The sequence below is a fragment of the Delphinapterus leucas genome, chromosome 15 (genome assembly GCF_059928025.1).
Source record: "Delphinapterus leucas isolate spDelLeu-1000000601 "Yukka" chromosome 15, BTC_Dleu_Yukka2, whole genome shotgun sequence".
In the NCBI taxonomy this organism is placed as follows: domain Eukaryota; kingdom Metazoa; phylum Chordata; class Mammalia; order Artiodactyla; family Monodontidae; genus Delphinapterus; species Delphinapterus leucas.
In genome coordinates, this window is record NC_143143.1 from 34,371,282 (window position 1) to 34,397,189 (window position 25,908).

General features: G+C 47.7%; 1 protein-coding gene across 11 annotated transcripts in view; it reads left to right on the top strand.

Annotated features, from left to right (window-relative positions):
- The window catches only part of ANKS3 (ankyrin repeat and sterile alpha motif domain containing 3), a 36,499-nt gene that overhangs the window by 213 nt on the left and 10,378 nt on the right, over nt 1-25,908 (top strand). For 2 of the 11 annotated variants that reach the window (XR_016387829.1, XM_022594775.3), the window contains exons 1-9: nt 49-5,181; nt 7,359-7,557; nt 7,753-7,874; nt 9,082-9,163; nt 18,060-18,195; nt 21,793-21,951; nt 23,694-23,831; nt 24,341-24,450; nt 24,739-24,906. Coding sequence is in view for 10 of the 11 variants with exons in the window: in XM_022594775.3 (XP_022450483.2) it covers nt 4,943-5,181; nt 7,359-7,557; nt 7,753-7,874; nt 9,082-9,163; nt 18,060-18,195; nt 21,793-21,951; nt 23,694-23,831; nt 24,341-24,450; nt 24,739-24,906 (1,353 nt within the window). In the remaining variant the exon portion in view is untranslated. Of the gene's footprint in view, nt 1-46; nt 5,182-7,358; nt 7,657-7,752; nt 7,875-9,081; nt 9,164-18,059; nt 18,196-21,792; nt 21,952-23,693; nt 23,832-24,340; nt 24,451-24,738; nt 24,907-25,908 lie in introns of those variants that run through there. The other 9 variants (XM_022594772.3, XM_089896210.1, XM_089896212.1 and 6 more) reach the window with 9 other exon arrangements.

Below are 25,908 nucleotides of genomic sequence, written 5' to 3' on the forward strand. Positions count from 1 at the left end.
GTAGGCTCCGCGGCGGCCCTGCCCCGCCTGGTGTCCTCACCTGCTGCGCACTCTCGGGGCGTCACAGCAGTGCCGCTGGCTCGCCGCTTGAGTTTATGACTCCGAGCGTCCGCTTTGCCGCTGGGGAGCGGGGACGATAAAGCCACGTGCGGTGTAGGGTTACTGGGAGGAGGTGTCAGTGCTTGGGTAGTTCCCTAGGTTACCCTCCCCAGGGCCTGAGAATGAGGTTGGGATACCTGGGGCCAGCGGAAGGCCTACGCCCCGGTGCGGGACGCGGTGCCCTCCGGCTTTCACAGACCTCCTCCCTGTGGACGCCACGGTCAGCAGCAACGTCATTTTTTTGTTGTTAATTTTTTGTTTTGCTTTAAAAGTAACGAATACTTAGCATTTGACAGAATGGACAGAACACAAAGGTAAAAGGAAAATCAAAGGGTTGCGTTCCTAGTGCTACTTCCTGGAAATAAATCCTGGAAGCGATATGCAGAAGATTTTCTACAAGTATACGTGATGTATGTGTGAATACAATTTTGTTCGTAAGGAGTACCCCATCATCGTAGAGCATCTGGCATGCGGCAGGGTGATAAAGGAAGTAATAGTATTGGGTTGGCCAAAACGTTCTTTCGGGTTTTAAGTAAAAGTAAAAGACATATTTTTCATTTTCACCAAGAACTTTATTGAACAACGTATTCAGTGTTTCGTTCTACTACTTTCTGCCATTTTTCAGGTAGCTTCATAATTCCATCTTCCCAAAACTTCTTATCTTTTGAGCAAAGAACTGTTCCAGATGCCTTTTAGTCTTACAGGGAATTGAAATTTTTTCCCAGTATGAGAATTTTGTAAAGACTGAAATAAATAGAGATCTGAAGATGCGATGTCTGGTGAATATGGTGGATGAATCAGAACTTCGTAGCCAAGCTGTAACAGTTTTTGCCTGGTCATCAAAGAAACACATGGTCATGTGGTATCCTGATAGAAGATTATGCGTTTTCTGTTGACTGATTCTAGACGCTTTTCATAGAGTGCTGCTTTTAGTTGGTCTAATTGGGAGCAGAGCTTGTAGGAATTAATCGTTTGGTTTTCCAGAAGGAGCTCAAATAGAGGACTCCCTTCCAATCCCACCATATACACAACATCACCTTCTTTGGATGAATATCGGCCTTTGGTGTGGTTGGTGGTGGTTCATTTCGCTTGCCCCACGATCTCTTCCGTTCCACATTATTGTACAGTGTCCAGTTTTCATCGCCTGTCACAATTTGTTTTATTTTATTTTTTTTATTTTGTAAAAATGTTTATTTACTTTTGGCTGCATCAGGTCTTAGTTGCGGCGTGTGGGATCTTTCATTGTGGCACGTGGGCTCTGTAGTTGCATCATGTGGGCTCTTCAGTTGTGGTGCACGGGCTTCGTTGCCCTGTGCGGCATGTGGGATCTTAGTTTCCCGATCAGGGATGGAACCTGCATCTCCTGCATTGGAAGGCAGATTCTCAACCACTGGACCACCAGGGAAGTCCCCACAACTTGTTTTAAAAATGGAACGTTTTAGTTAAGTAGAGAATCACGTGTGGAAATACAGTCAAGAAGGTTTTATTCGCTTAACTTACGTGGAACATCAAAGCAATTAACATAACCAAGCTGGTGCAAATGATTTTCAGTGCTTGATTTGGATATTTTGAGTATGTCGGCTATCTCCCACGTGGTATAACGTTGATCATTCTCAATTAATGTCTCGATTTGATCACCATCAACTTCAACTGGTCTACCTGACCTTGGAGCATCATCCAGTGAGAAATCTCCAGCACGGAACTTCTCAAACCATTTTTGACATGTTCGATCAGTCACAGCACCTTTTCCATACACTGCAGCGTTTCGGTTGTGTTTTTACCTTTCTTGAAATAATAAAGCATGCTGAAAATGTTGCTTTTTTGTCTTCCATCTTCATTGTTAAAATGGCTACACAAAAATTCACCTATTTTGATAAGTTTTGTGTTGTTTTTTTTTGCGGTACGCGGGCCTCTCACCGCTGTGGCCTCTTCCGTTGCGGAGCACAGGCTCTGGACGCGCAGGCTCAGCGGCCATGGCTCACGGGCCCAGCCGCTCCGCGGCATGTGGGATCCTCCCGCACCAGGGCACGAACCCGTGTCCCCTGCATCGGCAGGCAGACTCTCAACCACTGCGCCACCAGGGAAGCCTGATAAGTTTTTTTTTAAATGCACGCTGATATGGCAGCTGTCACAATACAGTCTAACAAAATTGTTTCAAATGAAGTTAAAGACAACTAAGTGCTACTAGAGCCATCTTATGGAAAAAAACCAAACGAACATTTTGGCCAACCCAATAGCTTTATGGTTTCTTGGCATCCGAGTTCTCCCTCCATGGGCTTCTGGAGTGGGGGTCTGATTCTGATTGCCGCTCAGCGTTCTGGAAGGTGTCAGACAGGTGAGCCTCCAATAAAAGGAGAGAGAACATGGGTCCCACCCTGGAGGAGGCATTTGGAGTAGAAGAAACACACCCAAAGAAGGCTTGAGGGGTGTATTGAAAGGAGTGCTGAACTGACAGTCAGCTTATTTGAATTCTTATCCAGGCTCTGTGGCCTGGACTGTTCAGCTTGGGGGTTCCCACCTGAAAATTGAGAGAGCTGATTGTTCTCAGGCCCTGCCAGTGTGGACAGGTGGTTCCAGGAAGCAGGGCTTTGCCCTGAACTTCGTTACACTTACTCTGGCCAGGGGCCGACAGATTCTTTGTCCCCCAAATTGGTGGCTTGTTTGTTGTTTGGCCATCTTGGCTGTATCTCATGCTTGGAAGCATTTGTTAGTAGAGGTTGATGTGCTAATGGCATCTGTGAACTGCTGTGGTACCTTTAGGCCATCTGAACATGAAGTGGTTTTCTTTGTTTTCTCCTTCTCTTGCTTTTCTACACCTTGGTCTTTGTTCTTTCCCCCCAGAGTAGAACAGGAGACAATTGTCACTCCAGAACTAAGGGTTCTACTAGGAAGCTGATGACTTGGGCTTGATGGGTTAGGATTCCTAGAATGAAGGGCTCTTCATCCTGCTGTTGTCCCATCTTGGGGAAAGTGTCACCCAACAAATTAACCAGTCTATCCCATTCCCCCTAGTCTCTCCCACATTCAAGGGATGCATAGGTAGATTCCTAGTCAGTTAGCACTGGTCGCATCCTGGTTTCTGTGTTGGAGCTTTCTTTCTGTTTGTTTCAAAATTTGTTTTTAAAATTTATATACAGTAAATTTACTCATTTTGGTGTTCAGGTTTATGAGTTTTGATAAATGTATAGAGTCATATGTCCATCAATCAAGATACAGAACAGGGGCTTCCCTGGTGGCGCAGTGGTTGAGAGTCCGCCTGCCGATGCAGGGGACACGGGTTCGTGCCCCGGTCCGGGAAGATCCCACGTGCCGCGGAGCGGCTGGGCCCGTGGGCCATGGCCACTGGGCCTGTGCGTCCAGAGCCTGTGCTCCGCAACGGGAGAGGCCACGACAGTGAGAGGCCCGCGTACTGCAAAAAAAAAACAAACCCAAAAAACAGAACAGGTCCATCGTCCCCAAATTCCCTCTTGCAGTCCCTTTGTGGGACCCCCACCCCTAACCCTTATTACCACTGATCTATCCTCCTTTAGTTTTATCCTTTTTTTATTAAAAAAATTTTTTTTAAACTCATGCACTTTTATTGTTTATTTATTTACTTATTTTGACCACGCCTCATGGCATGTGGGATCTTACTTCCCCTACCAGGGATCGAACCCGCGCCCCCTGCATTGGAAGCATGGAGTCCTAATCACTGGACTGCCAGGGAAGTCCCCCCTTTAGTTTTATCTTTTCTAGAAAGTCCTGTAAATGGAATCATACAGTAGGCAGCGTTTTGAGTCTGGCTTACACTTGGCATAATGCGTTTGAGATTCGTTCATGTGTTGTGTGTATCACCTGTTTATTTCTTCTGCTTATGGCTGAGTAGTGTTCCACTGTGTGGACGTGCCACTGTTTGTCCATTCTGCCATGTGTTTTTAACCACAGTCCTTGGAAATATCATGTCCCCATTAAACAGTAAGGAACTAGGGGTTGGAGATGCTAAGTAGCAGAGCTAAATTTTGATCTAATTCCAAGTCCAGGGCTCTTTATTTTTTTTCATTTTATGTATTTATTTTTGGCTGCGTTGGGTCTTCCCTGCTGCATGCGGGCCCCTCCTAGCTGCGGTGAGTGGGGCCCACTCCCTGCCGCAGTGTACGGGTCTCCCACCGTGGCGGAGCCCCCCCCTCCTGCTGCGGAGCACGGGCTCCAGGCACATGGGCCTCAGCAGCTGTGGCACACAGGCCCAGCAGTTGTGGCCCACGGGCTCCAGGGCACAGGTTCACGGGCTCAGTTGCTCCGCGGCATGCGGGATTCTCCCAGACCAGGGATCGAGCCTGTGTCCCCCACATTGGCAGGTGGACTCTCAACCACTGCGCCACCAGGGAAGCCCCAGGGTTCTTTTTCACCACATCTGAGAGTTGATTTGGTCCACTGACCTAATTACCATTTCTCTGCTTCCCATCCAAGAGGTTGTCAGGCTCCTTGAGTTCCCTTTCTAGAATGTGGGGCCTGGGGGTCATAAAGGAAAATATATGCCACAGTTTATGACACAATATGTGCTCCTCTTTTTCTGTCTAGTGACAGGCTGACCAGTACTAGCATGATGGAGCTGCCCGAACCATACAATTTTTTTTTCTTTTTGGCTGCACTGCAGGGCTTGTGGGATCTTAGATCTCTGACCAGGGATCGAACCCAGGCCCCCTGCATTGGGAGCGTGGAAACTTAACCACTGGACCACCAGGGAATTCCCGCATACGATATTTATTGAAAGGAAGTTGTCTGGTCAGTCCCAGGAGTTGGGTACATTGGGCAGCAGTCTGTCAGGGCAGTGACTTAGCCGCCTGCTGTGGGCAGGAGTGTTATCATGCCATTTCACTCTGTGTCGCTACCAGGAAGGAAGGACCTAACGACCCCAGTGCCTCCCTCCACAGCGATGTCAGAGCTCAGCGATGAAGCCAGCGAGCCGGAGCTGCTGAACCGCAGCTTGTCCATGTGGCATGGGCTGGGTGCGCAGGTCAGCCGGGAGGAGCTGGCCGTCCCCTTGGATCTTCACACAGCTGCTTCCATTGGCCAGTATGAAGTGGTGAAGGAATGTGTGCAGCGGTAAGAGATCTTGGAAAATGTTCCTTCCTCTTGGATTTTTGAGCTCCATGGTTCAGCTCTCAGGTGGAGCCATCAGGGAGTTAGCGGGGGCCTTGCCCACAGCTGTAGACATTTAATCCTTGGGTGGATCAACTGCTGCTTCTCTTGGGCTGTTGTCAGGGATGATTTATGCTGGATGCCAATAAGGAAGGCAGTTTTGATTCCGAGGAAGAAAAAGGCAGCTTAAACTTTTTTCATAGGCTTAGAAATTGTTCATTTCAGGCTTACTTTAACCAGAGTAATTTTGTGGTTTTCACTAATTGCAGAAATGCTCAAACAAAACAAAAATAAAGATTGAAAGCAATGCCCTATGGCCTTCTTTCCCCAGAAGCTTCATTTTAATCCCTCCTGCCGCCCTCTCCCCTTTAGCTTCTGCCATAGAGGAGGAGGTGGGGTTATCCCCACCTGGAGGATTGCACCTTACTCACTGCCCACATGCCGTTTTCACTGATCTTATGTGCATATTAGGTCCCCCTAAACAGCACTGCTTATTAGCGCCTTCTTGTTTGAAGTACGGTTTGATACTCAATGTAATTTTTGGAAAGGGATCCATCTTCTCATCTCTTCCCACTTTGTCCACCACACTTTGTGCTCACTGTTATCATCTCATTGATAACTTAGAGAAACAACCTATGTCCATACCTACCTGGGCCTTTTCCAGTTCCAGCTTGGGGAGTTACAGCAGAGCCTTGTGGAAGCCCCGTTTCTGGCTCCCAGGTCGTAGCCATCACTTATGAGCATCTGGCCAGTTGGTACTTCTGTACCGGGCAGGTGTGCAGGCAGCACATCCCCCGACAGGGACACCACGACCCCACCTATAGTTCTGCTCCTTTAACATTCACAGGCTTTAAGCCTTCGGGTGTGCTGTTAAAATGAACAGTCCAGAACAGCTCTAGGAAGTGTTTGTGTTCTGATTGGGGTTGTGACACCTGCTGAGACGGAGGCTGGTGCACAGTAAACACACTGGGGACCCGAGGGGGATTTGGAGGGGTCAGAAGGGAGGATTCGGCTGAAGGGGGTTGCCAGAGCCCCAGGGCCGCTCTGCTAAGGGGTGGGGGTAGGGGCGCCTCCCTGTCCATGTGGGACGGCGTGTGGTGAGAATGGGCTGGTCTCCAGGTGGCTCTCCTGGCCAGTGGCTACCCCTGCATTCCTGGGATCAGGACCTGGGAAATGGCTGCCTGGGTCCAAAGCCAGGGTCAGTAAAACGTGCTGGTGAATGGAAACTAATTGTCTGGTGTAGCTTAGTGTGTGTATCTAGGAGAGGCACGAACTGCATGGGTCGACTGTCACTTGGTACCTCCACTGGAGGCAAGGATTGTGGAGGAGGAAAGACTGGGGCTTGAAACAGGCAGGATGCTCCTGGAAGTGGGTCTTACTTCCATCCCCCGACCCCAAACTCTGGGTTGGGAAGCCTGCATTGTTTTTCCTGTGGGAAACACTTTTCCAGAATTGTAATGGAAATCAGTGAGAAAGACAGGATTCTTTGGTCACAGATTTTTCCAGGAATGTTTCTGTAGGGTGGGACGACAAAGGAGAAATCGTCCACTGTCTGAGTCCCCTCCTCTTTCCTCTCCCCTCATTTCTGGACTAGCAGACTGGTCTGTTGGTGGGAGGTAGTCAAGGCTCCAGGTCAGCGTTTCTCGGCCTCGGCACTACTGACAACCTGGGCCAGCTCATTCTTTGTTGTGAGGGGCGTCCTGTGCACTGTAAGATGTTGAGCAGCATCCCTGGCCTCCACCCACCGGATGCCAGTAGCTTTTCCCTCTCCAGTTGTGACAACCAAAAATGTCTCCAGACTTTGGCAACTGTCCCCTGGGGGCAAAATCTCCCGTGGTTGAGAACCATCTATGTAGCTGGTGGTAGCAAAAAAGAGAATTGCTGGCCTTAGGGTAGGAGGAGGGTGCAGATGAGAATGAAAAATCAGAGGAGGGAGGCAAACTTGAGGGAGTTTGCAAAGGCAGTTGTCCGGCAAGTGTAGTCACTCCCCCCCCTCCCCGCCAGTGATGTCCAGGGTGGCATATGACTCTGCTTCCTGTCAGCACTTCCTGCTCTTTCTCTTGGCCTGGCCTGGCCACCGGCTTTGGTAAACCCCACCTATGAGATGGCTGGCGTGTCTAGCATGTCTTGTGTTTGTTTAGGAGAGAGTTAGATTTGAATAAGAAGAATGGTGGTGGCTGGACCCCGCTGATGTATGCCTCCTACATTGGACACGATACCATCGTGCACCTGCTGCTCGAGGCGGGGGTGAGTGTGAATGTGCCGACCCCGGAAGGGCAGACTCCGCTGATGCTGGCTTCCAGCTGTGGCAACGAGAGCATCGCCTATTTCCTCCTCCAGGTGAGCTACGAGGGCCTCAGGCCAGAAACCTGAGGGGCCCCCGGCCGCTCTGCAGAGACGTGAACCACTGCAGGCCCCTGTGTGCGTGCGTGTGCTCGGGTAATCACTTCGATTCTTTCAGCGTGATGGCTTGGAGGGCGCCCACCCTGCGCAGAGGAGACGCGGCCTTAACGAGCATTCTGTGTTTTCTTGAAGCAAGGTGCTGAGCTAGAAATGAAGGACATTCAAGGCTGGACTGCCCTCTTCCATTGCACCAGTGCTGGGCACCAGCAGATGGTCAAGTTCCTTTTGGACAGTGGAGCGAACGCCAATGTGAGGTGATTACGAGGTCTTAAGTGGCCGCAGGAGGGAGGTGGTCACGTCTGACTCTGAGTAGGGCAACTGGCGAGGCAGCTAGAGGCTGGGGTGCAGGGAGCCCCTGCCTTGGTTTGACAGGCTCAAGACAAAGGGACGGAGGGGACAGTCCTGCCTAGGCGTGGAGGCATGGGGATCGTCCTAGCTTTCTCATGCATCTGTCAGGTGGCATTGTGTGCAACATTTTAAGTTCTCTGTGCCTTATTTCCTTTATCTGAAAACAGGATGGCAATGCCCCATGTCATAGAACTGTTAGAAGAATTACATGTTCTGTCATATAACAGGTGCCTAACATAGTGTGTGGCACTGAATTGACATGCATTAAATGCTAAATCCCTTTAGCTTTCTTGCCTTCTGTATGTATCAGGTGAGGTGATACTTTGAAAACAGTCATGAGTTTTAAATATAAGCTGGAAGTAGGGTTGTTGTCTAAAGCATGTCACCATGATAATCCTCTTTCAACCCAGCATTCACCTGACACTGCACACCCTGGCTGGTGTCAGCCGTTGTAACACACTGTAGGTTTACAGGCCATTAAGAGAGAAAAAAAATGCTTCTAATTAAAATGCATTTCATTTACTGACATTCTGACTTCAGCGATGCTAAAACGTGAAAAGTGTGTGTCTTCGAACGGATGAAAACCAGTGGTTAGCTTGCTTCCTGTCTTCTAGCCCAGGTGAAACCAGTGAGGACTTGGTGGGGGGGCACTCTGAAGAGGGCACTGAGTTAGCCATAAGCAAGCATTAGGTGTAGTGAGGGCAGGAGATGGTTAGTCCTGGAGCTCCTGGAAGGGTTCCTAGAGGATGTTGATCTCAAAATGTAGGATATCTGGATAGGTGGAGAGGAGGTGCTAGCTGTCTGTGAGCAGTGAAGGGCGAAAGCTACTTTTTGCTGTGATTAAGTAGAGATTCAGGCCGTAGCAGGGGGGGAAACAGCTAAGAAGGAGTGAAGATGGGAAACAGATTGTCTTAGGAACAAAAGACTGGACCTGGGGTAGAAACCACGGGACTGATGTGTTGATACTCACTTTCTCATCTCTCCCCATTCAGGGAGCCCTCTAGGCTTAGGGATGGATGACTTTGCGTCACTGAGGTTTTGTCTGCAGCAGGCAAACTTCTGCCCCCCAGAGCTTCCCCTGCTCATCATCTGACTGCAGTCTCGATCTTGCAGGGAGCCCGTATATGGATTCACTCCTTTGATGGAAGCGGCTGCCGCTGGCCATGAAATAATCGTGCAGTATTTTCTGAATCATGTAAGTGACCCTGTTTATTAGCTTATAATTTAGTCACAGCAAGTGAGGCATCATATCACTGAGGAATAAACTGTAACAGAACTTTCTCCTACACAGAAATAACTGCTCTTCATCTGTTTATTCAACACATTTTCATTGAGTATCTGTTGATGCCAAGTGCTGAGTGGTGCTTAGGCATTAGGGGTACAGTGGTAAGCAACTATAGACACCTATTCCTGTAATAATTTTAAAAATAGTATTATTTGAAAAGTATGGAAAAAATTTTAAAACAGTAAATAGCACTCATCATCCCATCACTTAAAAAATTTATATAGAATAAGGAGGCAAAGATCTTCCTACCTTTTCCACCCGCCCCCTGTTCCCCCACAAGATGCCCAGTTGGTTGTTAAAGAGACCCAGGATTTTCCTCTGCTGAGAAAGCATGTCTGTAGACACCTGCGAACACATGGCTTTTTGTTTTGAACAAAGTGGGATTCTACTGTGTATTTGATCTGCAGCTTCTAAAAAATAATATGCCATAGACATCTTACCTTTGTATGGTATTCCATGCAGTATCCATGCCATAGTTAGTTCAGTCAGTTCCTTATTAGTAGAAATTTAGGTTTCTAACATTTTGCAATTATAAGCAGTGCTCCAGGGAATATCTTGGCACACACAGCTTTAGCACGCATGCAGTTATTTCTGTATGCTGTATTTCTACAAGAGGGATTGCTGGTGCTCACATTTTGAACTTAATAGGTCCTAATAAAAAGGCAATTAGGGCTTCCCTGATGGTGCAGTGGTTAATAAGAATCTGCCTGCCAACGCAGGGGACACTGGTTTGAGCCCTGGTCTGGGAAGGTCCCACATGCCATGGAGCAACTAAGCCTGTGCACCACAACTACTGAGCCTGCGCTCTAGAGCCCGCGAGCCACAACTACTGAGTGCACGTGCCACAACTACTGAAACCCACGTGCCTAGAGCCCGTGCTCCGCAACAAGAGAAGCCACCGCGGTGAGAAGCATGTGCACCGCAACGAAGAGTAGCCCCCACTCTTTGCAACTAGAGAAAGCCGAGACGTGGCAATGAAGACCCAAAGCAGCCAAAAATAAATAAATTAATTAATTTAAGAAAAAAACAGGGCAGTTAAATTAAAAGACAATAAAAAGATGGGCAAAGGATCTGAAAAGATACATCTCTAAAGAAGATACACAAATGGCCAATAAGCACATGGAAAAATGCTTGACACCATTAGTCATCAGGGAAAATGGCAAATCAAAACAACCAGGAAAATAATAATATAATAAAAAAAGACAATAACAAGAGGTCGTAATGACGTGGAGAAATTGGAACCCTCATACACTGCTGTAAATGAAAAATGATGCAGCCTCTTTGGAAAACATTCTGGTAGTTCCTCAAACAGTTAAGCATAGAGTTACCATATGACCCAGCACTTGTATATATACCACTCCTAGGTATATACCCAAGAGAACTGAAAACAGGTCCAGGCAAAATCCTGTACATAAATGTCCATAACAGTATTGTTTGTAATAGTCAAATGGTGAAAAGAACCCAAATGTCCATAAGCGGATAAATAAAATTGTTACATGCATACAATGGAATATTAATTGGCCATAAGAAGGAGTGAAGTACTTCCCCGTGCTACAACCTGAATAGACTTTGAAAATATGCTAGGTGAGAGAAGCCAGATACAAAGGCTGAATATTGTATTATTCCTTTTGTATGAAATGTTCAGAATAAGCGTATCTGTGGAGACCAGTAGATTAGTGGTTGCCTAGGGCTGGGGGGAGGTACAGGATTTCTTTTCAGGGTGATGAAAATGTTCTGAAATTGTGGTGGTGGTTGTCCACTATTGAAGTGTAAACTGTAAGTGGATGAATTGCATGGTAGAAGAATTATATCTTAATAAAGTTGTTTAAAAAGTTCAACGGGGGAAATATTTAGTAAGTTCTAACAAATTCCCACTAAACAGATGTCTCTCTTGTCCTTCCCACCAGTAATACATGACGATGCCCATTTTCTCACATCCTCACCAGCCCTAGATGTTACCATCGTAAAGTTTTGCCAGTTTGGTAGGAGAAAAGTGGCATCTTGTTTTGGTTTGTACTTATTAGTGAGAGTGAACATTTTAAAACATATTTATTGACCATTTGTATTTCTTTTATGAATTGTCATATTTATTTATTTATGGCTGTGTTGGGTCTTAGTTGTGGCACGTGGGCTTCTCTCTAGTTGTGGCGCATGGGCTCCAGAGTGCACGGGCTCAGTAGCTGTGGTGTGAGGGCTCTCTAGTTGTGGCACACGGGCTCAGTAGTTGTGGCTCACAGGCTAGTAGTTGCGGCATGCGGGCTTAGTTGCCCCGTGGCATGTGGGATCTTAGTTCCCTGACCAGGGAGTGAACCTGCGTCCCCTGCATTGGCAGGTGGATTCTTAACCACTGTGCCATCAGGGAAATCCTGTGTTGTTTTTTTTTTAAACTTGTCTATCCTGGATTGTTCTATATCAGTAGATATAAAGCTCTTTTCTCTCTTGTATGGCAGCATAGCACTCCCTTGTAGGGATGAATCAGTTTCTCTAACAGTGGTCTGCAGATAGAATCAAGTTGTATTTGCCATCATGCACAGTGCTGTGCGGGATATCTGCACACATACTTCTGCACACACTTGTGCGACCACATCTCTACAGTTTGGTACTAAAGGTAGAAGTTTTGGATGTAGCCTAAGTACAGCCATAACGTGGATGTTGCCAAATAGCTATCCAAAGAGCAAGTTGTACCAACTTGAACGGTGTCTATAAAGCAATAAGCATTATGACTCTTAAATTATGAAGTTGGGGTTTCCCTGGTGGCGCAGTGGTTGAGAATCTGCCTGCCAATGCAGCGGACAAGGGTTCAATCCCTGGTCCGGGAAGATCCCACATGCCACGGAGCAACTAAGCCCGTGCGCCACAACTACTGAGCCTGTGCTCTAGAGCCCATGAGCTACAACTACTGAGCCCACGTGCTGCAACTACTGAAGCCCACGTGCCTAGAACCCCTGCTCCACAACGAGAGAAGCCACTGCAATGAGAAGCTCGCGCACTGCAATGAAGAGTAGCCCCTGATCGCTGCAACTAGAGAAAGCCCGCGCGCAGCAACGAAGACCAACACAACCAAAAATAAATAAATAAAAATAATAAATTTATAAAAAAAATTATGAAGTACTTTAAACATTCAAAGTAGTACAGAGATAATATTAATACAACTAATCCACATGAATCCAGAGGTAACCACTATCCAGATGTTGGTCTGTACCTTTCCTGTCCCTGACTTTATACTCTCATCACATGCTGTGTGTCCTTAAGCAGCATGTAGACTTATTTTATATATTTTAAAGATTTATATAAATAATACATTTATTTATATGTTATATATTTATATAATGACTGTGTCATTTAACCCAGTGTGGTACATGTAGACGGGGTTCACTCATTTTATCAGCTCTGTATTTATTGAATGTATGAATACGGTATATTTTCCATTCCCTTGTCAGTGGACCCCTAAGTCATGTCCACCTTGCTATTCCTATCAGTGCTGCAGTTAGCATTTTCTACCTGTCCTCTTGCGCACATGTGAAGGGATTTCTTTAGGAGATCAGGATGTGTTCTTCAAAGCAGAATTTTGGGTGTGTAGGCTGGGTGCATCTTCACTAGAGAGTGTACCTTGCTTTCCCCCGTAGGTGTCCCAGTTTGCACACCTCTGACAGCGTTTCATAGCTTGTGTCTCCTGTCCCCTCAAAACCCTTGGTACCTGCTATCAGCTGAGTGGTCTCCTGTTGATTTTTGCCTTTCCCTGATCTCTCGTGTGGTTGAGCATCTTTTCATATATCTATTTGCCATCTGCACTTCCTTTTCTGAACATAATTATTCTTTGAAGGTAGTTCCACGCACACGAACTAGGCCTCCTTAAGACGTAGCAAAGGGACAGGCATTGATGCGGGGCAGGGAGCCCTGGCTGTGAAAAGCATAACTTCTGCCTCTGAGCTTAGAGCCTGATCTTAAATAAGGTAGAACTGGAGACCATAAGGGACAGTTACTGTTATAATTTTTTAAAAGGAAAACGTGTTAGAGAATCAGACTTTTGATCATTTATGTACTGTGCAGATTACACCCTCACTTGGTGCCTTTACTCTCGGCTGGGTCTGAGATTGTATGTGGGCGACTCGTATGTAGGGAAAACAAATTGTATTGGATTTATTTTGGAAAATTTTCTAAATTTTAAACTTTGAAACAATTTCAGACTTAAAGAAATGTTATAAAATAGTACATAGAATTTGCGTACCTTCACTGAATTCCCCAAATGTTAGCATTTCACTTCATTTTCTTTATCAGTCTATATACCTATTATCTTTTTTGGAACCATTTGAAAGTAAGTTGCTGACATAATGCCCTTTTCCTCCTAAATACTTTTTTTTTTTTTAAACAAACCATTTTCTTTTTTTTCTTTTTCTTTATTTTTTTGGCTGCATTGGGTCTTTGTTGCTGCACACGGATTTTCTCTAGTTGTGGCAAGTGGGGCTTCTCATTGTGGTGGCGTCTCTTGTTGCGGAGCATGGGCTCTAGGCGCCCAGGCTTCAGTAGTTGTGGCACGTGGGCTCAGTAGTTGTGGCTCGCATGCTCTAGAGCACAGGCTCAGTAGTTGTGGCACACGGGCTTAGCTGCTCCATGGCATGTGGGATCTTCCTGGGACCAGGGATCTAACCCATGTCCCCTGCATGGGCAGGTGGATTCTTAACCACTTTGCCACCAGGGAAGTCCCCCTCCTAAATACTTTAGTATGTTTTTCCTAAAACAAGAATTTTCTCTTTCATTATCACATACAGTTATCAAACTCAGGAGATCAACAGTGAGCCTCCCCCAGTGCACTAATCAGGAGTGGAAGGGGCTGGTCAGTTCTGGTGGTTGCTTTTTGGCTGATGGGCCAGGTCATTCCTTTGCTAGGGTGGCCGTCTGGCTGGCCCTGTGTGGATGCTCCTCATTCCCTGCAAATTTCCTCCTGCTCAGTCATGGGTGAGCCCACCTAGCCCCCTGACCTTAGCCAGCCTCCACACTTGGAGGCCGGGCACCCCGTGCTCTTTGCCAGGGGAGGAAGGGGCTGCAGCCACTTCCCTTGTACCCTATGTCCCTCCTTCCGGTAGGACCATGTAGGGTGGGCTGGGCCTCTCCTAGGAGGGAGCTGAGGGTGCCATGGCCTCCACATGGGGAGTGCCCCCCCGCCATCACACTGGTTCACGGCCTCTCACCTTTGTGATCCCACCTTCCTGTCAGTTAAAATGAACTTCCATCATGTTCTTCTCTAGTTACATATTATGTACATTATAAAATAGAAAAACAAAAAAAATTAGAGGATAAATAAATTGATGGAAATTCTAATATTTTCTTCCCTCTCCTTTGGAGCCTTCTTGTTGTCAGTTCTGTTTTCTTCCTCACTAAGGAATAGTGTTACTACTCTTTTTTCCCTTTAGTATAATCTGAAGTTGAAGTCTTCCAGGCTTAAAAATAGATATTAGTGGGGCTTCCCTGGTGGCACAGTGGTAGAGAGTCCGCCTGCTGATGCAGGGGACGCAGGTTTGTGCCCCGGTCCGGGAAGATCCCACATGCTGCGGAGCGGCTGGGCCTGTGGGCCATGGCCGCTGAGCCTGCGTTTCCGGAGCCTGTGCTCCGCAACGGGAGAGGCCACAACAGTGAGAGGCCCGCGTACTGCAAAAAAAAAAAAAGATATTAGTTAAAATCCTTCAGGGACTTCCCTGGCAGTCTAGTGGTTAAGACTCCATGCTTCCAATGCAGGGGCTGCGGGTTCGATCCCTGGTCGAGGAACTAAGAAGATCCTACAAGCCCCGTGGCGTAGCCAAAAAAAAGAAAAAATCCTTCAGTAAAGATGGTATTGTTTTTCTGGTTGAAACCTTTGGGTCCTTCTATCAAACTGAAACTAGAAATTATCTTTTTTTCAGCTTTATTGAGATATAATTGATATACATCACTGTTTAAGGTGTACAGCATAATTATTTGATCTCTGTATATCATGAAATGCTTACCACAATAAGTTTAGTTTATATCCATGATCTCATATAGATACAAATATCTATATACATATGTCTCCTTGTGATGATAACTCTTTGGATTTACTCTCTTAACAACTTTCCTATATAACACATAGCAGTGTTAACCGTGGTCATAATGTTGTACGTTACATCCCTAGTTTCTACTTAAAACTGGAAGTTTGTGCCTTTTTAAAATTTTTCATTGAGATGTAGTTGGTGTACGATATTATATGTTACAGGTATACAACATAGTGATTCACAATTTTTTAAGGTTATACTGCATTTAGGGACTTCCCTGGCAGTCCAGTAGTTAGGACTCCATCCTTCCACTGCTGGGGACCCTGCTTCAATCCCTGGTCAGAGAACTAAGATCCCGCAAGCTGCGAGATGTAGCCAAAAAAAACTAAAAAGTTATATCCATTTATAGTTATAAAATATTGGTTATATTCCCTGTTTGTACAATATATCCTTGTAGCTTATTTATTTTTACATAATAGTTTGTACCTCTTAATCCCCTACCCCTATTTTGCCCCTCCCCCCAGGATGTTGTGCCTTTTGGCCACCTTCATCCAATTTTCCCTCCTGCCACTCCCCTGAAATGATCTTTTAAGGCTGAAGGTTTCATTGCTGATTTCTAACCAGAGCTCTGGAAAGTTGGGGATTATAGAAAGTAAAGTTCAATTAGGCTCTTGTACAAATGTGGTTTTTTTCCTACCAGAGGGGGAAGTGTGATAATCACCTTCTGTACTGGGCTCAATCAAGACTGTCAGTTGATCATAGTTTTCTAAAATAGGGTAAAAAAAGTACATATGTAAATATTTACTATACAAGCGATATATACTTGCTATAAAAGAATTAGAAAGTATATTTAAGCAAACCGAAAGCAAAAATCACTCATAATACCATCACCCAGAGATAGCACACATTAACATATTGTTGAGTGTCTTAGTTTTTTTTTCTGCACTGTGCAGCTTATGGGATCTTAGTTCCTCAACCAGGGATCGAACCCAGGTCCACGGCACTGAAAGCCCGAGTCTTAATCACTGGACTGCGAGGGAATTCTCAAGTATCCTAGTTTTTTATGGATAAATATTTTAAGTCAAAGTGGAATTCCATTATACAGAATGTTTTGTAATATGCTTTTTTTTCTTAATGATGTCTTGTGCACACCTGCCCAGGTTTGTACGTACACTTGGCCCTGTCACGTAAGTGGGTGGGTGGTGTTCCATTTTATGTGTTCTCACTTATTTCACTAATCCCCTAGTGAACTAGTTCTTTTCAGTTCTCACTATGCTAAATGCTTCAGGGAAGATCCTAAATGTTAGTGTATATCCTTCATTATTTCCTGAGGTTAAATTCCCAGAAGTGGAATTTCTGGGTCATAGGGCATGCACACTTTTCAGGTTTCAACTATCTCTTGCTGATTTGCCCTCCAGAGCACGGGCTCATAGTCCCACCATCAACTACAAGGCTGCATGGTTGAAGCTTTCAAAATGGAAAGCTTATTGGGCTTTTCCAGTTTTCAAAAGTAAACGTGCTGGGCTTCTCTGGTGGCACAGTGGTTGAGAGTCCGCCTGCCGATGCAGGGGACACGGGTTCGTGCCCCGGTCTGGGAAGATCCCACATGCCACGGAGCGGCTAGGCCCATGAGCCATGGCCGCTGAGCCTGCGCGTCCGGAGCCTGTGCTCCACAACGGGAGAGGCCCCAACAGTGAGAGGCCTGCCTACCGCAAGGAAAAAAAAAAAAGTAAACGTGCTCATAGTAGTAAATTTAGAAAATATAGAAGATTAGGAAGATGTGAAAAATCCCCATTATCTTACTGCTTAAAAATAATACTAACAGTTTGGGCATATTTCCTTCCAGTATTACTTTCTGTATACTTTTTTGTTTTGTCGCAGTTGTAATGTATATATACAGTTTTGTATCGTGGTCCTTTTTATATCTTGGTTATAATTTTGTTATTTGTAAATACCAGCACTTATGGCAGTAACATAGCTGACTCTCCACCCCCCTGAGCATTTAAGTTGTCTCCGGGTTTTTGTTATTGCAGATATGTGGTGTGGAAGTGGAACTGTTGTGTTGAAGACGATAAGTACTTTTTAGGGCTTTGGGTAAAAGTTACCAAATTCTGTTTCAGAAGGGTGGTGCTCCCAATCTGATTATGGTTTTTAAAGGCTGGCCCTCTAGTGAATCTGTTGTCTCCAGTTTTCTCTGTGTGAAGAGAGGTGCAGTGAGTGGGACACATGCTCCCCATTCAGTGTGTGTCTGCAGCGTCAGAGCCAGCCAGGTGCCCCCGACTCCTGTCACTAAGAAGCGCCTTCCCGGGGCTGCCCTGGTGGCGCAGTGGTTAAGAATCTGCCTACCAATGCAGGGGAGATGGGTTCGAGCCCTGGTCTGGGAAGATCCCACATGCTGCGGAGCAACTAAGCCCGTGCACCAGAACTACTGAGCCGGCGCTCTAGAGCCCATGTGCCACAACTACTGAAGCCTGTGCACCTAGAGCCCATGCTCCACAGCAAGAGAAGCCACCTTAATGACAGGCCTGCACACCGCAACAAAGAGTAGCCCCCACTCGCTGCAACTAAAAAGAAAGCCTGTGCAGCAACGATGACCCAACGCAGCGATAGATAGATAGATAGATAGATAGATAGATTAGATAGATAGATTAGATAGATAGATAGATTGCCTTCCCCACTTTCTCGCAGGAAGGCTTGTCAGGAAGATGCCGGCGCCCTCCCTCTCCTCCAGGGTCTGCAGCCCCGAAGCGAGGCTGCTTTGTGGGCGAGGTTCCTAACTCTTCTTTCACAAACTTTCACAGGGAGTCAAAGTGGACACGAGAGACCACAGTGGAGCCACAGCCCGGATGCTGGCCAAGCAGTATGGACACATGAAGATTGTGGGGCTGATAGACGCTCACTCACCTTCTCTGCCTAAGAGCCTCTACCGGAGCCCAGGTACCTGCGTCTGCGGCCAGGCCTCTGCTGGCGTCCCCTCCTCCCCTTTGGCTCCTGGAGCCTGGCCAGGACCTGGGCTGAGGGGAGAGGGTGTAGAGTGTAGGGCGGGACTGCCAGGCTGAGGATGGGCAGGACAGGGAGGAGGAGGGCAGCTCACAGAGGGGATCGCTCTGGTTTTTGTTTCTTGACTTTGCTTGTGCTGTTTGTTGCCATGCAGATGTTTTAATTTTATTTATTTATTTTTTTTGCGGTACGCGGGCCTCTCACTGTTGTGGCCTCTCCCGTTGCGGAGCACAGGCTCCAGATGCGCAGGCTCAGCGACCATGGCTCACAGGCCCAGCCGCTCCGCGGCATGTGGGATCTTCCCGGACTGGGGCACGAACCCGTGTCCCCTGCATCGGCAGGCAGACTCTCAACCACTGCACCAGCAGGGAAGCCTCAGATGTTTAAATTTTATGTAGTCAGATTCATCCGTTTATTGCCTCTGGGTTCTAAGTCACAGAAAATCTTGCCCTATGCCCTGGTTGTACAACACATTGCCCATGTTTTCCTCTAGTATGTGTATGGTTTCATTTCTCCATGTAGATCTCTGATCCATTCACAATGTATTTTCACGGATGGTTTTTTCCAAACAGCTGCCCCGTTGTCCTAGCATCATGTGTTTAGAAGTCTATTTTTGACCTAGTGATCTTTACCGTATATCCTGAATTTCTGTTTGCATTCAGGTCTGTTTCCGGACTGCCTGTTCTGTTCCACTGGACTCTGCACACACAGACCCACACTGTGTAAATGACAGAGGCTTTCTCTGACATGTTTTGCCACCTGGTGGGGCCGGCCCTCCTCGTGGCTTTCCTTCTCCAGTGTTTCCTGGCACTTGCTTTTCTGTGTGAACTTGAGCATCAACTTGTCTAGCTCCTTAAAAACAGCGTGCTGATATTTTTGTGACTGTGGCAAATGTACAAATGAACTGCTGTGTTGTTGAGTCGCCCTAAGACCAAGGGACATCATTTTATTCAAGTGTACTTCCGTGTCTTGCAAGAGGGTTTTAAATTTTTCCTCAAATACATTTTGCATATACCTGAAGTTTATTCCTGAGGGTCTGATTTTTGTCATTGCTGTTGTAAACGCATTATCCCTCTTAATGCTGCCATCATAGCCTTGGACGGCTTGTTGTCTGTGCAGAGGAAGGCGACTGCTGTCTGTCCACAGTTCTACTGCCTCCTGCCTTATTGAATTCTTTCATTGTCTGAATTCATTTTATTTATCTGTTCTCTAGGGTTTTCCAGGTACACTGCCATAAAACCTGCAAATAGAGACAGATTTACTACTTTTTTCCTGATTTTTGTACCTCAGATTTCTTTGCTTTCATCGCACTCACTAATCCCTCTAGTTCCCCGTTGAATGAGGTGAGGTAGTGGGCATTCACTTTGGCCCTGATCTTAGCAGAAATGCCACGTTAAGTATGATGCTGGCTTGGGACTTCCCTGGCAGTCCAGTGGTTAAGACTCCACACTTCTACTGCAGGGGGCGCGGGTTCGATCCCTGTTTGGGGAACTAAGAATCCGCGTGCTATGTGGTGCGGCCAAAAACTAAAAAATATAAATGAAAATAAAGAATAAAAAATAAATGTTTTGTTTTAAAAAAGATGCTGGCTTGCAGAGTAAAGTCTGCATATATGTTATCATGTTAAGAAAGTATTTGTCATTTCCTGTATTCTTGAAAGTTTTTATAGGATAAGTGCTGAATTTTGTCAAAGGTGTTTTCACCATCTATGGAGATGATTGTGAATTTTCTCCTTAGCTCTATTAACACAGTATATTATGTTAATGAATTTCTTAATGATGAACCAACTTTACATTCTTGGCATAAATCCCACTTGGTGTACTCTTTTCTTAATGTGGTTCTAGATTCTGTTTGCTAATGTTTATTAATTTTGTATGGATATTCATAAGTGATGTTGGTCTGTGATTTTCTTTTGTCTGTCTTTATCAGTTATAGGTCTCAATATTATACTTCATAAAAAGAACTGGAAAGTTTCCCTTCTTTTCTGTGCTCTAGAACAATTTATGTAGCATTGGTCCCATGTGGTCTTTTTTTTTTTTTTTTTGGTGGGGGTGTGTCGGGCCTTAGTTGCGTCACGTGGGATCTGTCATTGCAACACACGGGCTTCTCTCTAGTTGGGGTGCATGGGCTCCAGGGCGTATAGGCTCTGTAGTTTGCAGCACGCAAGTGCGGGTTCAGTAGTTGAGGCGCATGGGCTTAGCTGCCCAGCAGCACATGGGATCTTAGTTCCCTGACCAGGGATCAAACCCACATCCCCTGCATTGGAAGGCGGATTCTTTACCACTGGACCACCAGGGAAGCCCCCCATATGGTCTTTGAAGGATTCCCTGTGAAACCATCTGGGCCTGGTCTTTACCCACGTCTCTCTTCTGTGTGGTGTGTTTCCTAGACCCACTAGTCTCTGTGCAGATTCTTGGGGTGAGTTCTGAGTCTCTGCTGGAGCGGGTGCTCGCCTCCTCCCGGGCATCAGGGATGCTGGCGTCTGTGGGGCTCCCTGCCATCTGGGCCATGTTGGGGTGTGGGGTTCGTGTGGTTCTGTCTGTTCTGCCAACTGTACGGGATCAAGGGGCCACGTCAGGAGGTTCAGATTTGTGGAGCCACCTTTTCCTTGGTTCCCCTGCCTGAACATTTATTTTTTATGACTCCTTCAGCTTCTGCTTGGATAGACCCCAGTCTCCTCCTGGCGGCATGGATCCTGGAGTGTGAGGGAGAGGTCCACTTGGCGTCACTGGCCTGGGCTTGGAAACTGGGCCAGTGACTCTCTTGCTTTTGGGCAGTGGCTGGGCTGAGCCTTCAGTTCATGTCTGAGTGAGCCTCTCCCTTCTTGGCCTCAGGACTCCTTTGTAACAGACACCATCACACAGGGGATACAGTGGTAATGAGGGGCTTCTCTGCATGTCTCCACCCCGGTTCACCAACGCCAAAGTGAGATCTTACCCAATGGGTGCCTTCTACAAATAAATCCCTGAATTTTGTCTTCTAGGTGTAATGAAATATGGAAAACAATGAAAAGCTATAAAATGCTGACAGCTGTGGGCACACTGAGCTCTTCAGCTCAGAAGGGTTGTAAAACAGCACACAGAGCTGTCATGTGGCACTTGTTTCCTAAGAGATTGTTCAGGTTGAGAATATAAAATGGCTTAAGAAGTTGTGACTGCCGCTGCCATATGTTTATGAAGAGATGGATCTTACTTGTCACCTCAGCATAGAACAGAATGTATTTCTAACTGTTAACATACTTACATGTTGTAAAAAATTCTGGAAACTCAGAGAGAGGGATGAGTTGGATCTGCTCACCATACTTAGCAGCTTTATTCCTCCCCCCCAGCCCCCTGCCCCATGTCCCTGTGGCCCATCTGAGCAGTGGACCCGCCCATTGTGGCATTTCTTACAGGTGACATCCTGGGAACACTTTTCTTAATTTAGGAAAAGGAAAAAAGCAATTATGATCATTTTTATTTCAGTTCATTGTGAGGATTAGTAAATTAGTCCATCACTGAACATACTGTCTAAATTTTGGTGTTTGACCCACAGAAAAATACGAAGATCTGAGCTCTTCAGATGAATCCTGCCCTGTCCCTCAGAGACAGAGGCCCTGTCGGAAGAAAGGCCTCAGCATCCACGAGGGGCCGCGAGCCTTGGCCAGGCTCACAGCTATTGGACTCGGAGGCAGGATACAGCAGCCTTGCTATGGTTAGTGCCCCATGATCCCAGTGGCTTCGACACCGTAGTCTAGGATTCTGTCTGAGAGAACGAGCAACTCTCAGGCTCCTGACGTGGGGGCCGCCTGGGCTGCCGGGTGGGAGCAGCTGGTCAAGGACTCAGAATCCATCACAGGGATGGAGACACATTAGTCAGTGGCTTGCTCTTGGGTTTTGGTTCATCCTTTGAGTTTCCTTTCTGTTGGTTAAAACTACAAATAGAACATTCTCTCCTGTAGGAGAGAGATAGCTGAGCTTGGATCCATTCCTCACGTGGGTGGGTTAGCCCAGCAGGGAGAACGTGACCGTTGAGTCCCCTTCCTGTCTCTGCTGCATCCCCTGGGGAGGACTCTGCCCTCGCACTCTTTTCTTAGGGTGTGGACTTGAGAACTGCCCACTAGACACCTGGTAGGCCAGAACCCTAGACCCTGAGTTTCCAGATGGCCTGAGTTTTTGTCAGACCGTCAGCTCCTGAGTGTTGAGTGCAGTGCTTTTGGGGAGCGCAGGCGCTGAGTACTTGGGGCGAGTTGGGCTTGACGCTGTCTCTCGTGCTGGCCTGAGTGACCAGACTCCAGTGTGGGTCTCACCCATCAGTGGCCAGGCCGCTGGTCTAGCGAGCAGCCCTCAGAACCCCCTCCTAGCCAGGACACCATGTGAGGACCTGATTCCCTTCTCAGACCCTTGGAAGGGGTCCTGGCACTGGTTGGTAACCAGGCCTGCCTCCTCCCAGCATCCAGGAGGCTGACTGGCGAGGTGGTGCTGAAGGTGAGGACACGGGCATCCGGTCTGGCAGCTGGGAGCTCGGGGCTCTGGGATGAGTGGCAGAGTCTGTTCCTTTGGAGGAGCCCAGGCCACCTGTCCTGCCTGAGCTGTGGCCGGGGCATAGGAAGGAGTGTTCGCCAGCCTCTCAGCTCCGGCCTTTCAGGAGATTGTTTTTCTTCTTACACTGTGTGAAAGTTTAATTTTCTGTAAGTGCATATATGCTCTTTGCCAAAAGTTAAAAAATATTTTTGAATGATAAATAGCATGTGCTGATGTAAAAAATCTCTAACTTCAGAAAGGTATAAAGAAGAAAATAAGTTACCTGTGGTCCCACCAGCCAGGCTCTTTCATGCAAATACACGTACTTTCTGTGGGGCAGAGGCAGGGGCAAAGGCGGAATTAAACACTGGTTTGTGTTCCGCCGCCTCTTCTTGTTTTCTCGCAGGCAGACATTCAGAGGTTATATAATTCACTGTCGCTGCCGTTAATGTTTAGCCAGGGCCTCTTACCTTCCTGTTCAGCTGGATCTTCTTGACTGGGGTTGACTGGCCCCTGTGCTGGAAAGTCGCAGGGGCCATGCAGGCCGGTGTGTGTATGAGAGTAGATGTTTCCAGCTGCGGGAACACCTTGTAGTATAGTTTTCCTTTGGCTCAGTAATTTGTAAATACAGCTTACCGTCTCCTACTTTGTCCTCTTGGCAAAGCAACAGCGTGGCATGATAGAGAGGCCGCCACTGCCAGGCCTGGCTCCACGTGCACCCGCTGCTGGGCACAAGCTGGTCACTAACCCCTTGGAGCCTGTTTCCTCATCTGCGGACGGCACGGCTCTGTCCAGGTTACCGTGGCGAGTAGAGAATGCTGTCCTGGGGCTCCCCTCGCCGAGATCCCTCTGAGGTGGTGGTTGTGTGTGGAAGGAAGAACTCGTCCTTCCTTATGCATGCGTGTGGATTTACGTGCCCCATTCTGTCCACAGAACAGGTGCCTCCACGGGGCTACGTCACCTTCAACAGCAGCGATGAGAACCCCCTGGAAGAGGGGGGCCTCTGCTACAGGGACGTCACCTCCCCCATCAATGAGCGGGATGTGGAGAGTAGCAGCAGCAGCAGCCGGGGTACGCACACCCCCCCCGCCACCAGTCCAGCTGGGCCGTGGCCCTGTGATGGGTCCATCCGGCAGAGAGGGTGAAGGTTAGAGAAGGTTCTGGCTGTTGTGAGGAGAGTCATAATCTGGCGTGGGGACAGGTGAGGAGACTTCTCACCCAGGGTCTCTGAGCAGGATCTGGGAGTCAGTCCAGACAGACAGGCTTAGCCTCTTGACTGGTAAGTCCTTAGGAAATGTCTTCGTATGTTATGTGCATCGTCCATTCCACAGCTGTTTACCGAGTGTCCTGTGTGCCAAGCACTGGCTAGATGCTTGCGTTTATCGGTGAACAGAGCAGACAAACCCTGCCGAGCCTAGAGAGGAAGGGCCTGGCCCGGCAGTCGGCGTGAAGCAGAAGCAAACAGTGAACGATTGGAGGGGCCGGGGAGCGCTGTGGCTGAAGCCGCTCGGGGACAGGGCTCTGGGGAGTCGCCATGGGCGAGGCCTGTGGTCAGGCGTCCTCGTCTTCGCCATTGTCAGAAGAGCACGCCTTCTGTGCCCACCTCGGGGCCGCGCGGAGCAGCAGCAGCAGTGAGGGACTGGCCCGGGCCCCGGAACTCAGCAGCGAGGCCTCCCTGGAGAGCAACGAGGTGACCCTCCCCCCCTCCTCCCGCCCCCCCCCCCCCCCCCCGCGGCATCGTGGGGGCTGCCTAGCAGTTCACTTGAGGTGAGCGTGTCCATGCAGTGCCACGGGGGCCGCCACCGGGGAGGCCTCTGGCAGGCGGGGGAGTTACGGGAAGTTTCAGACCTTCCCCACCGTGAGGGGAGCATGCAGAGGAAGCCGCATACACTGGCGGTGGGGCAGGGAGCAGAGCTTGGATGCAGCATGTCAGCTGCCAGCCCCCGCAGTTGCTTTAAACACACACCTCTCACCACAGGATTCGGATCATGCGCGGAAAAGCTCGGTTCGCAAACAAACTAAAAGCTACGTGAAGACCAAGAATCGTTACAGCAGCAGCGACAGCCAGTGGCCTCCTGGCACCGGGACTTCCTGTGCCCCAAGATTGATCCCCCAGACTGACAGGTCCCCCTACTCAGGACCCCAGGTAAGACCGTGGGGCTTCTTGTGATTTGTGAGGCATTTATTTGTACTTCCCATGGGGCCGGCACTGTTGAGAGAAAAGAGTGGGGTGGTTTTCTCCACACGACCTAGAAAGCTACTCGGGCTGAGAGGATTCCTAATGGTGAGAGGAGCCAGTTGCTGGGCTTCTGTTCATTGCTTTCCATGGAGGGATCCGTCTCTCCCCCTGGTTTCCATGCTCAGCTCAGCCTCCCTGAGCCTGGGGAGGAGAAACACAGGACCAGCATCACAGAGCTGCTTTCAGGTGACAGTGACAAGCTGCATGGGAAGCAGAGGCAAAGTGGCACTTAGTCGGGACTTAATGAGAACTTAATTGCTGCCTTTCTCATCGTGGCTGCTCTGACTGGGCAGTTTGTCCAGGATTACAGGTACAACAGCAGCGCCACTGCCTAGTGTGTTCTCCCACCCTCTGCGGGCATAAGTGGTACAGAGGTGGAAGAGAGGTCAGCATTTGCCATTTATTAAAGGCACAGCTCTGCTCTTCACTAAAAGCCTGTGATTTTGCTGGTTTCTCCTCGCAGCTCCTCTGGCGAGCTTTCTCCAGTGCCTGTGTTCCCAGGCTCGGTGAGCAGCTGACCTCTCCATACCTTAAACACATGCCGATTGGAGCCTTTAAATCAGCTTCTTTAAATATGTTCCAAGATTTGGTGTATGTGCTTGGCAGAGGAGCCAGTGGGGCGAAGCTACCTGCTTCTGGGTCGGGGTTTCCTACGTAGCAGAGCAGCTCTGTCACTGCCATCTCCTGAAAGTCAGCCCTTGACACAGGATTTGTAAAACAGAAACAAAAAAAGGAATAAAATATGTTCCAAGAGCTAAAGGAAACCATGTCTAAATACAGAATATCAATAAAGTGATAGAAATAAAAATGAACCAAATAGAAATTCTGGAACTGAAAGTACAATAACTGAGATGAAAATTTTACTAGAGGGGCTTAACAGCAGGTTTGAGCACACAGAAGAGAGAACCA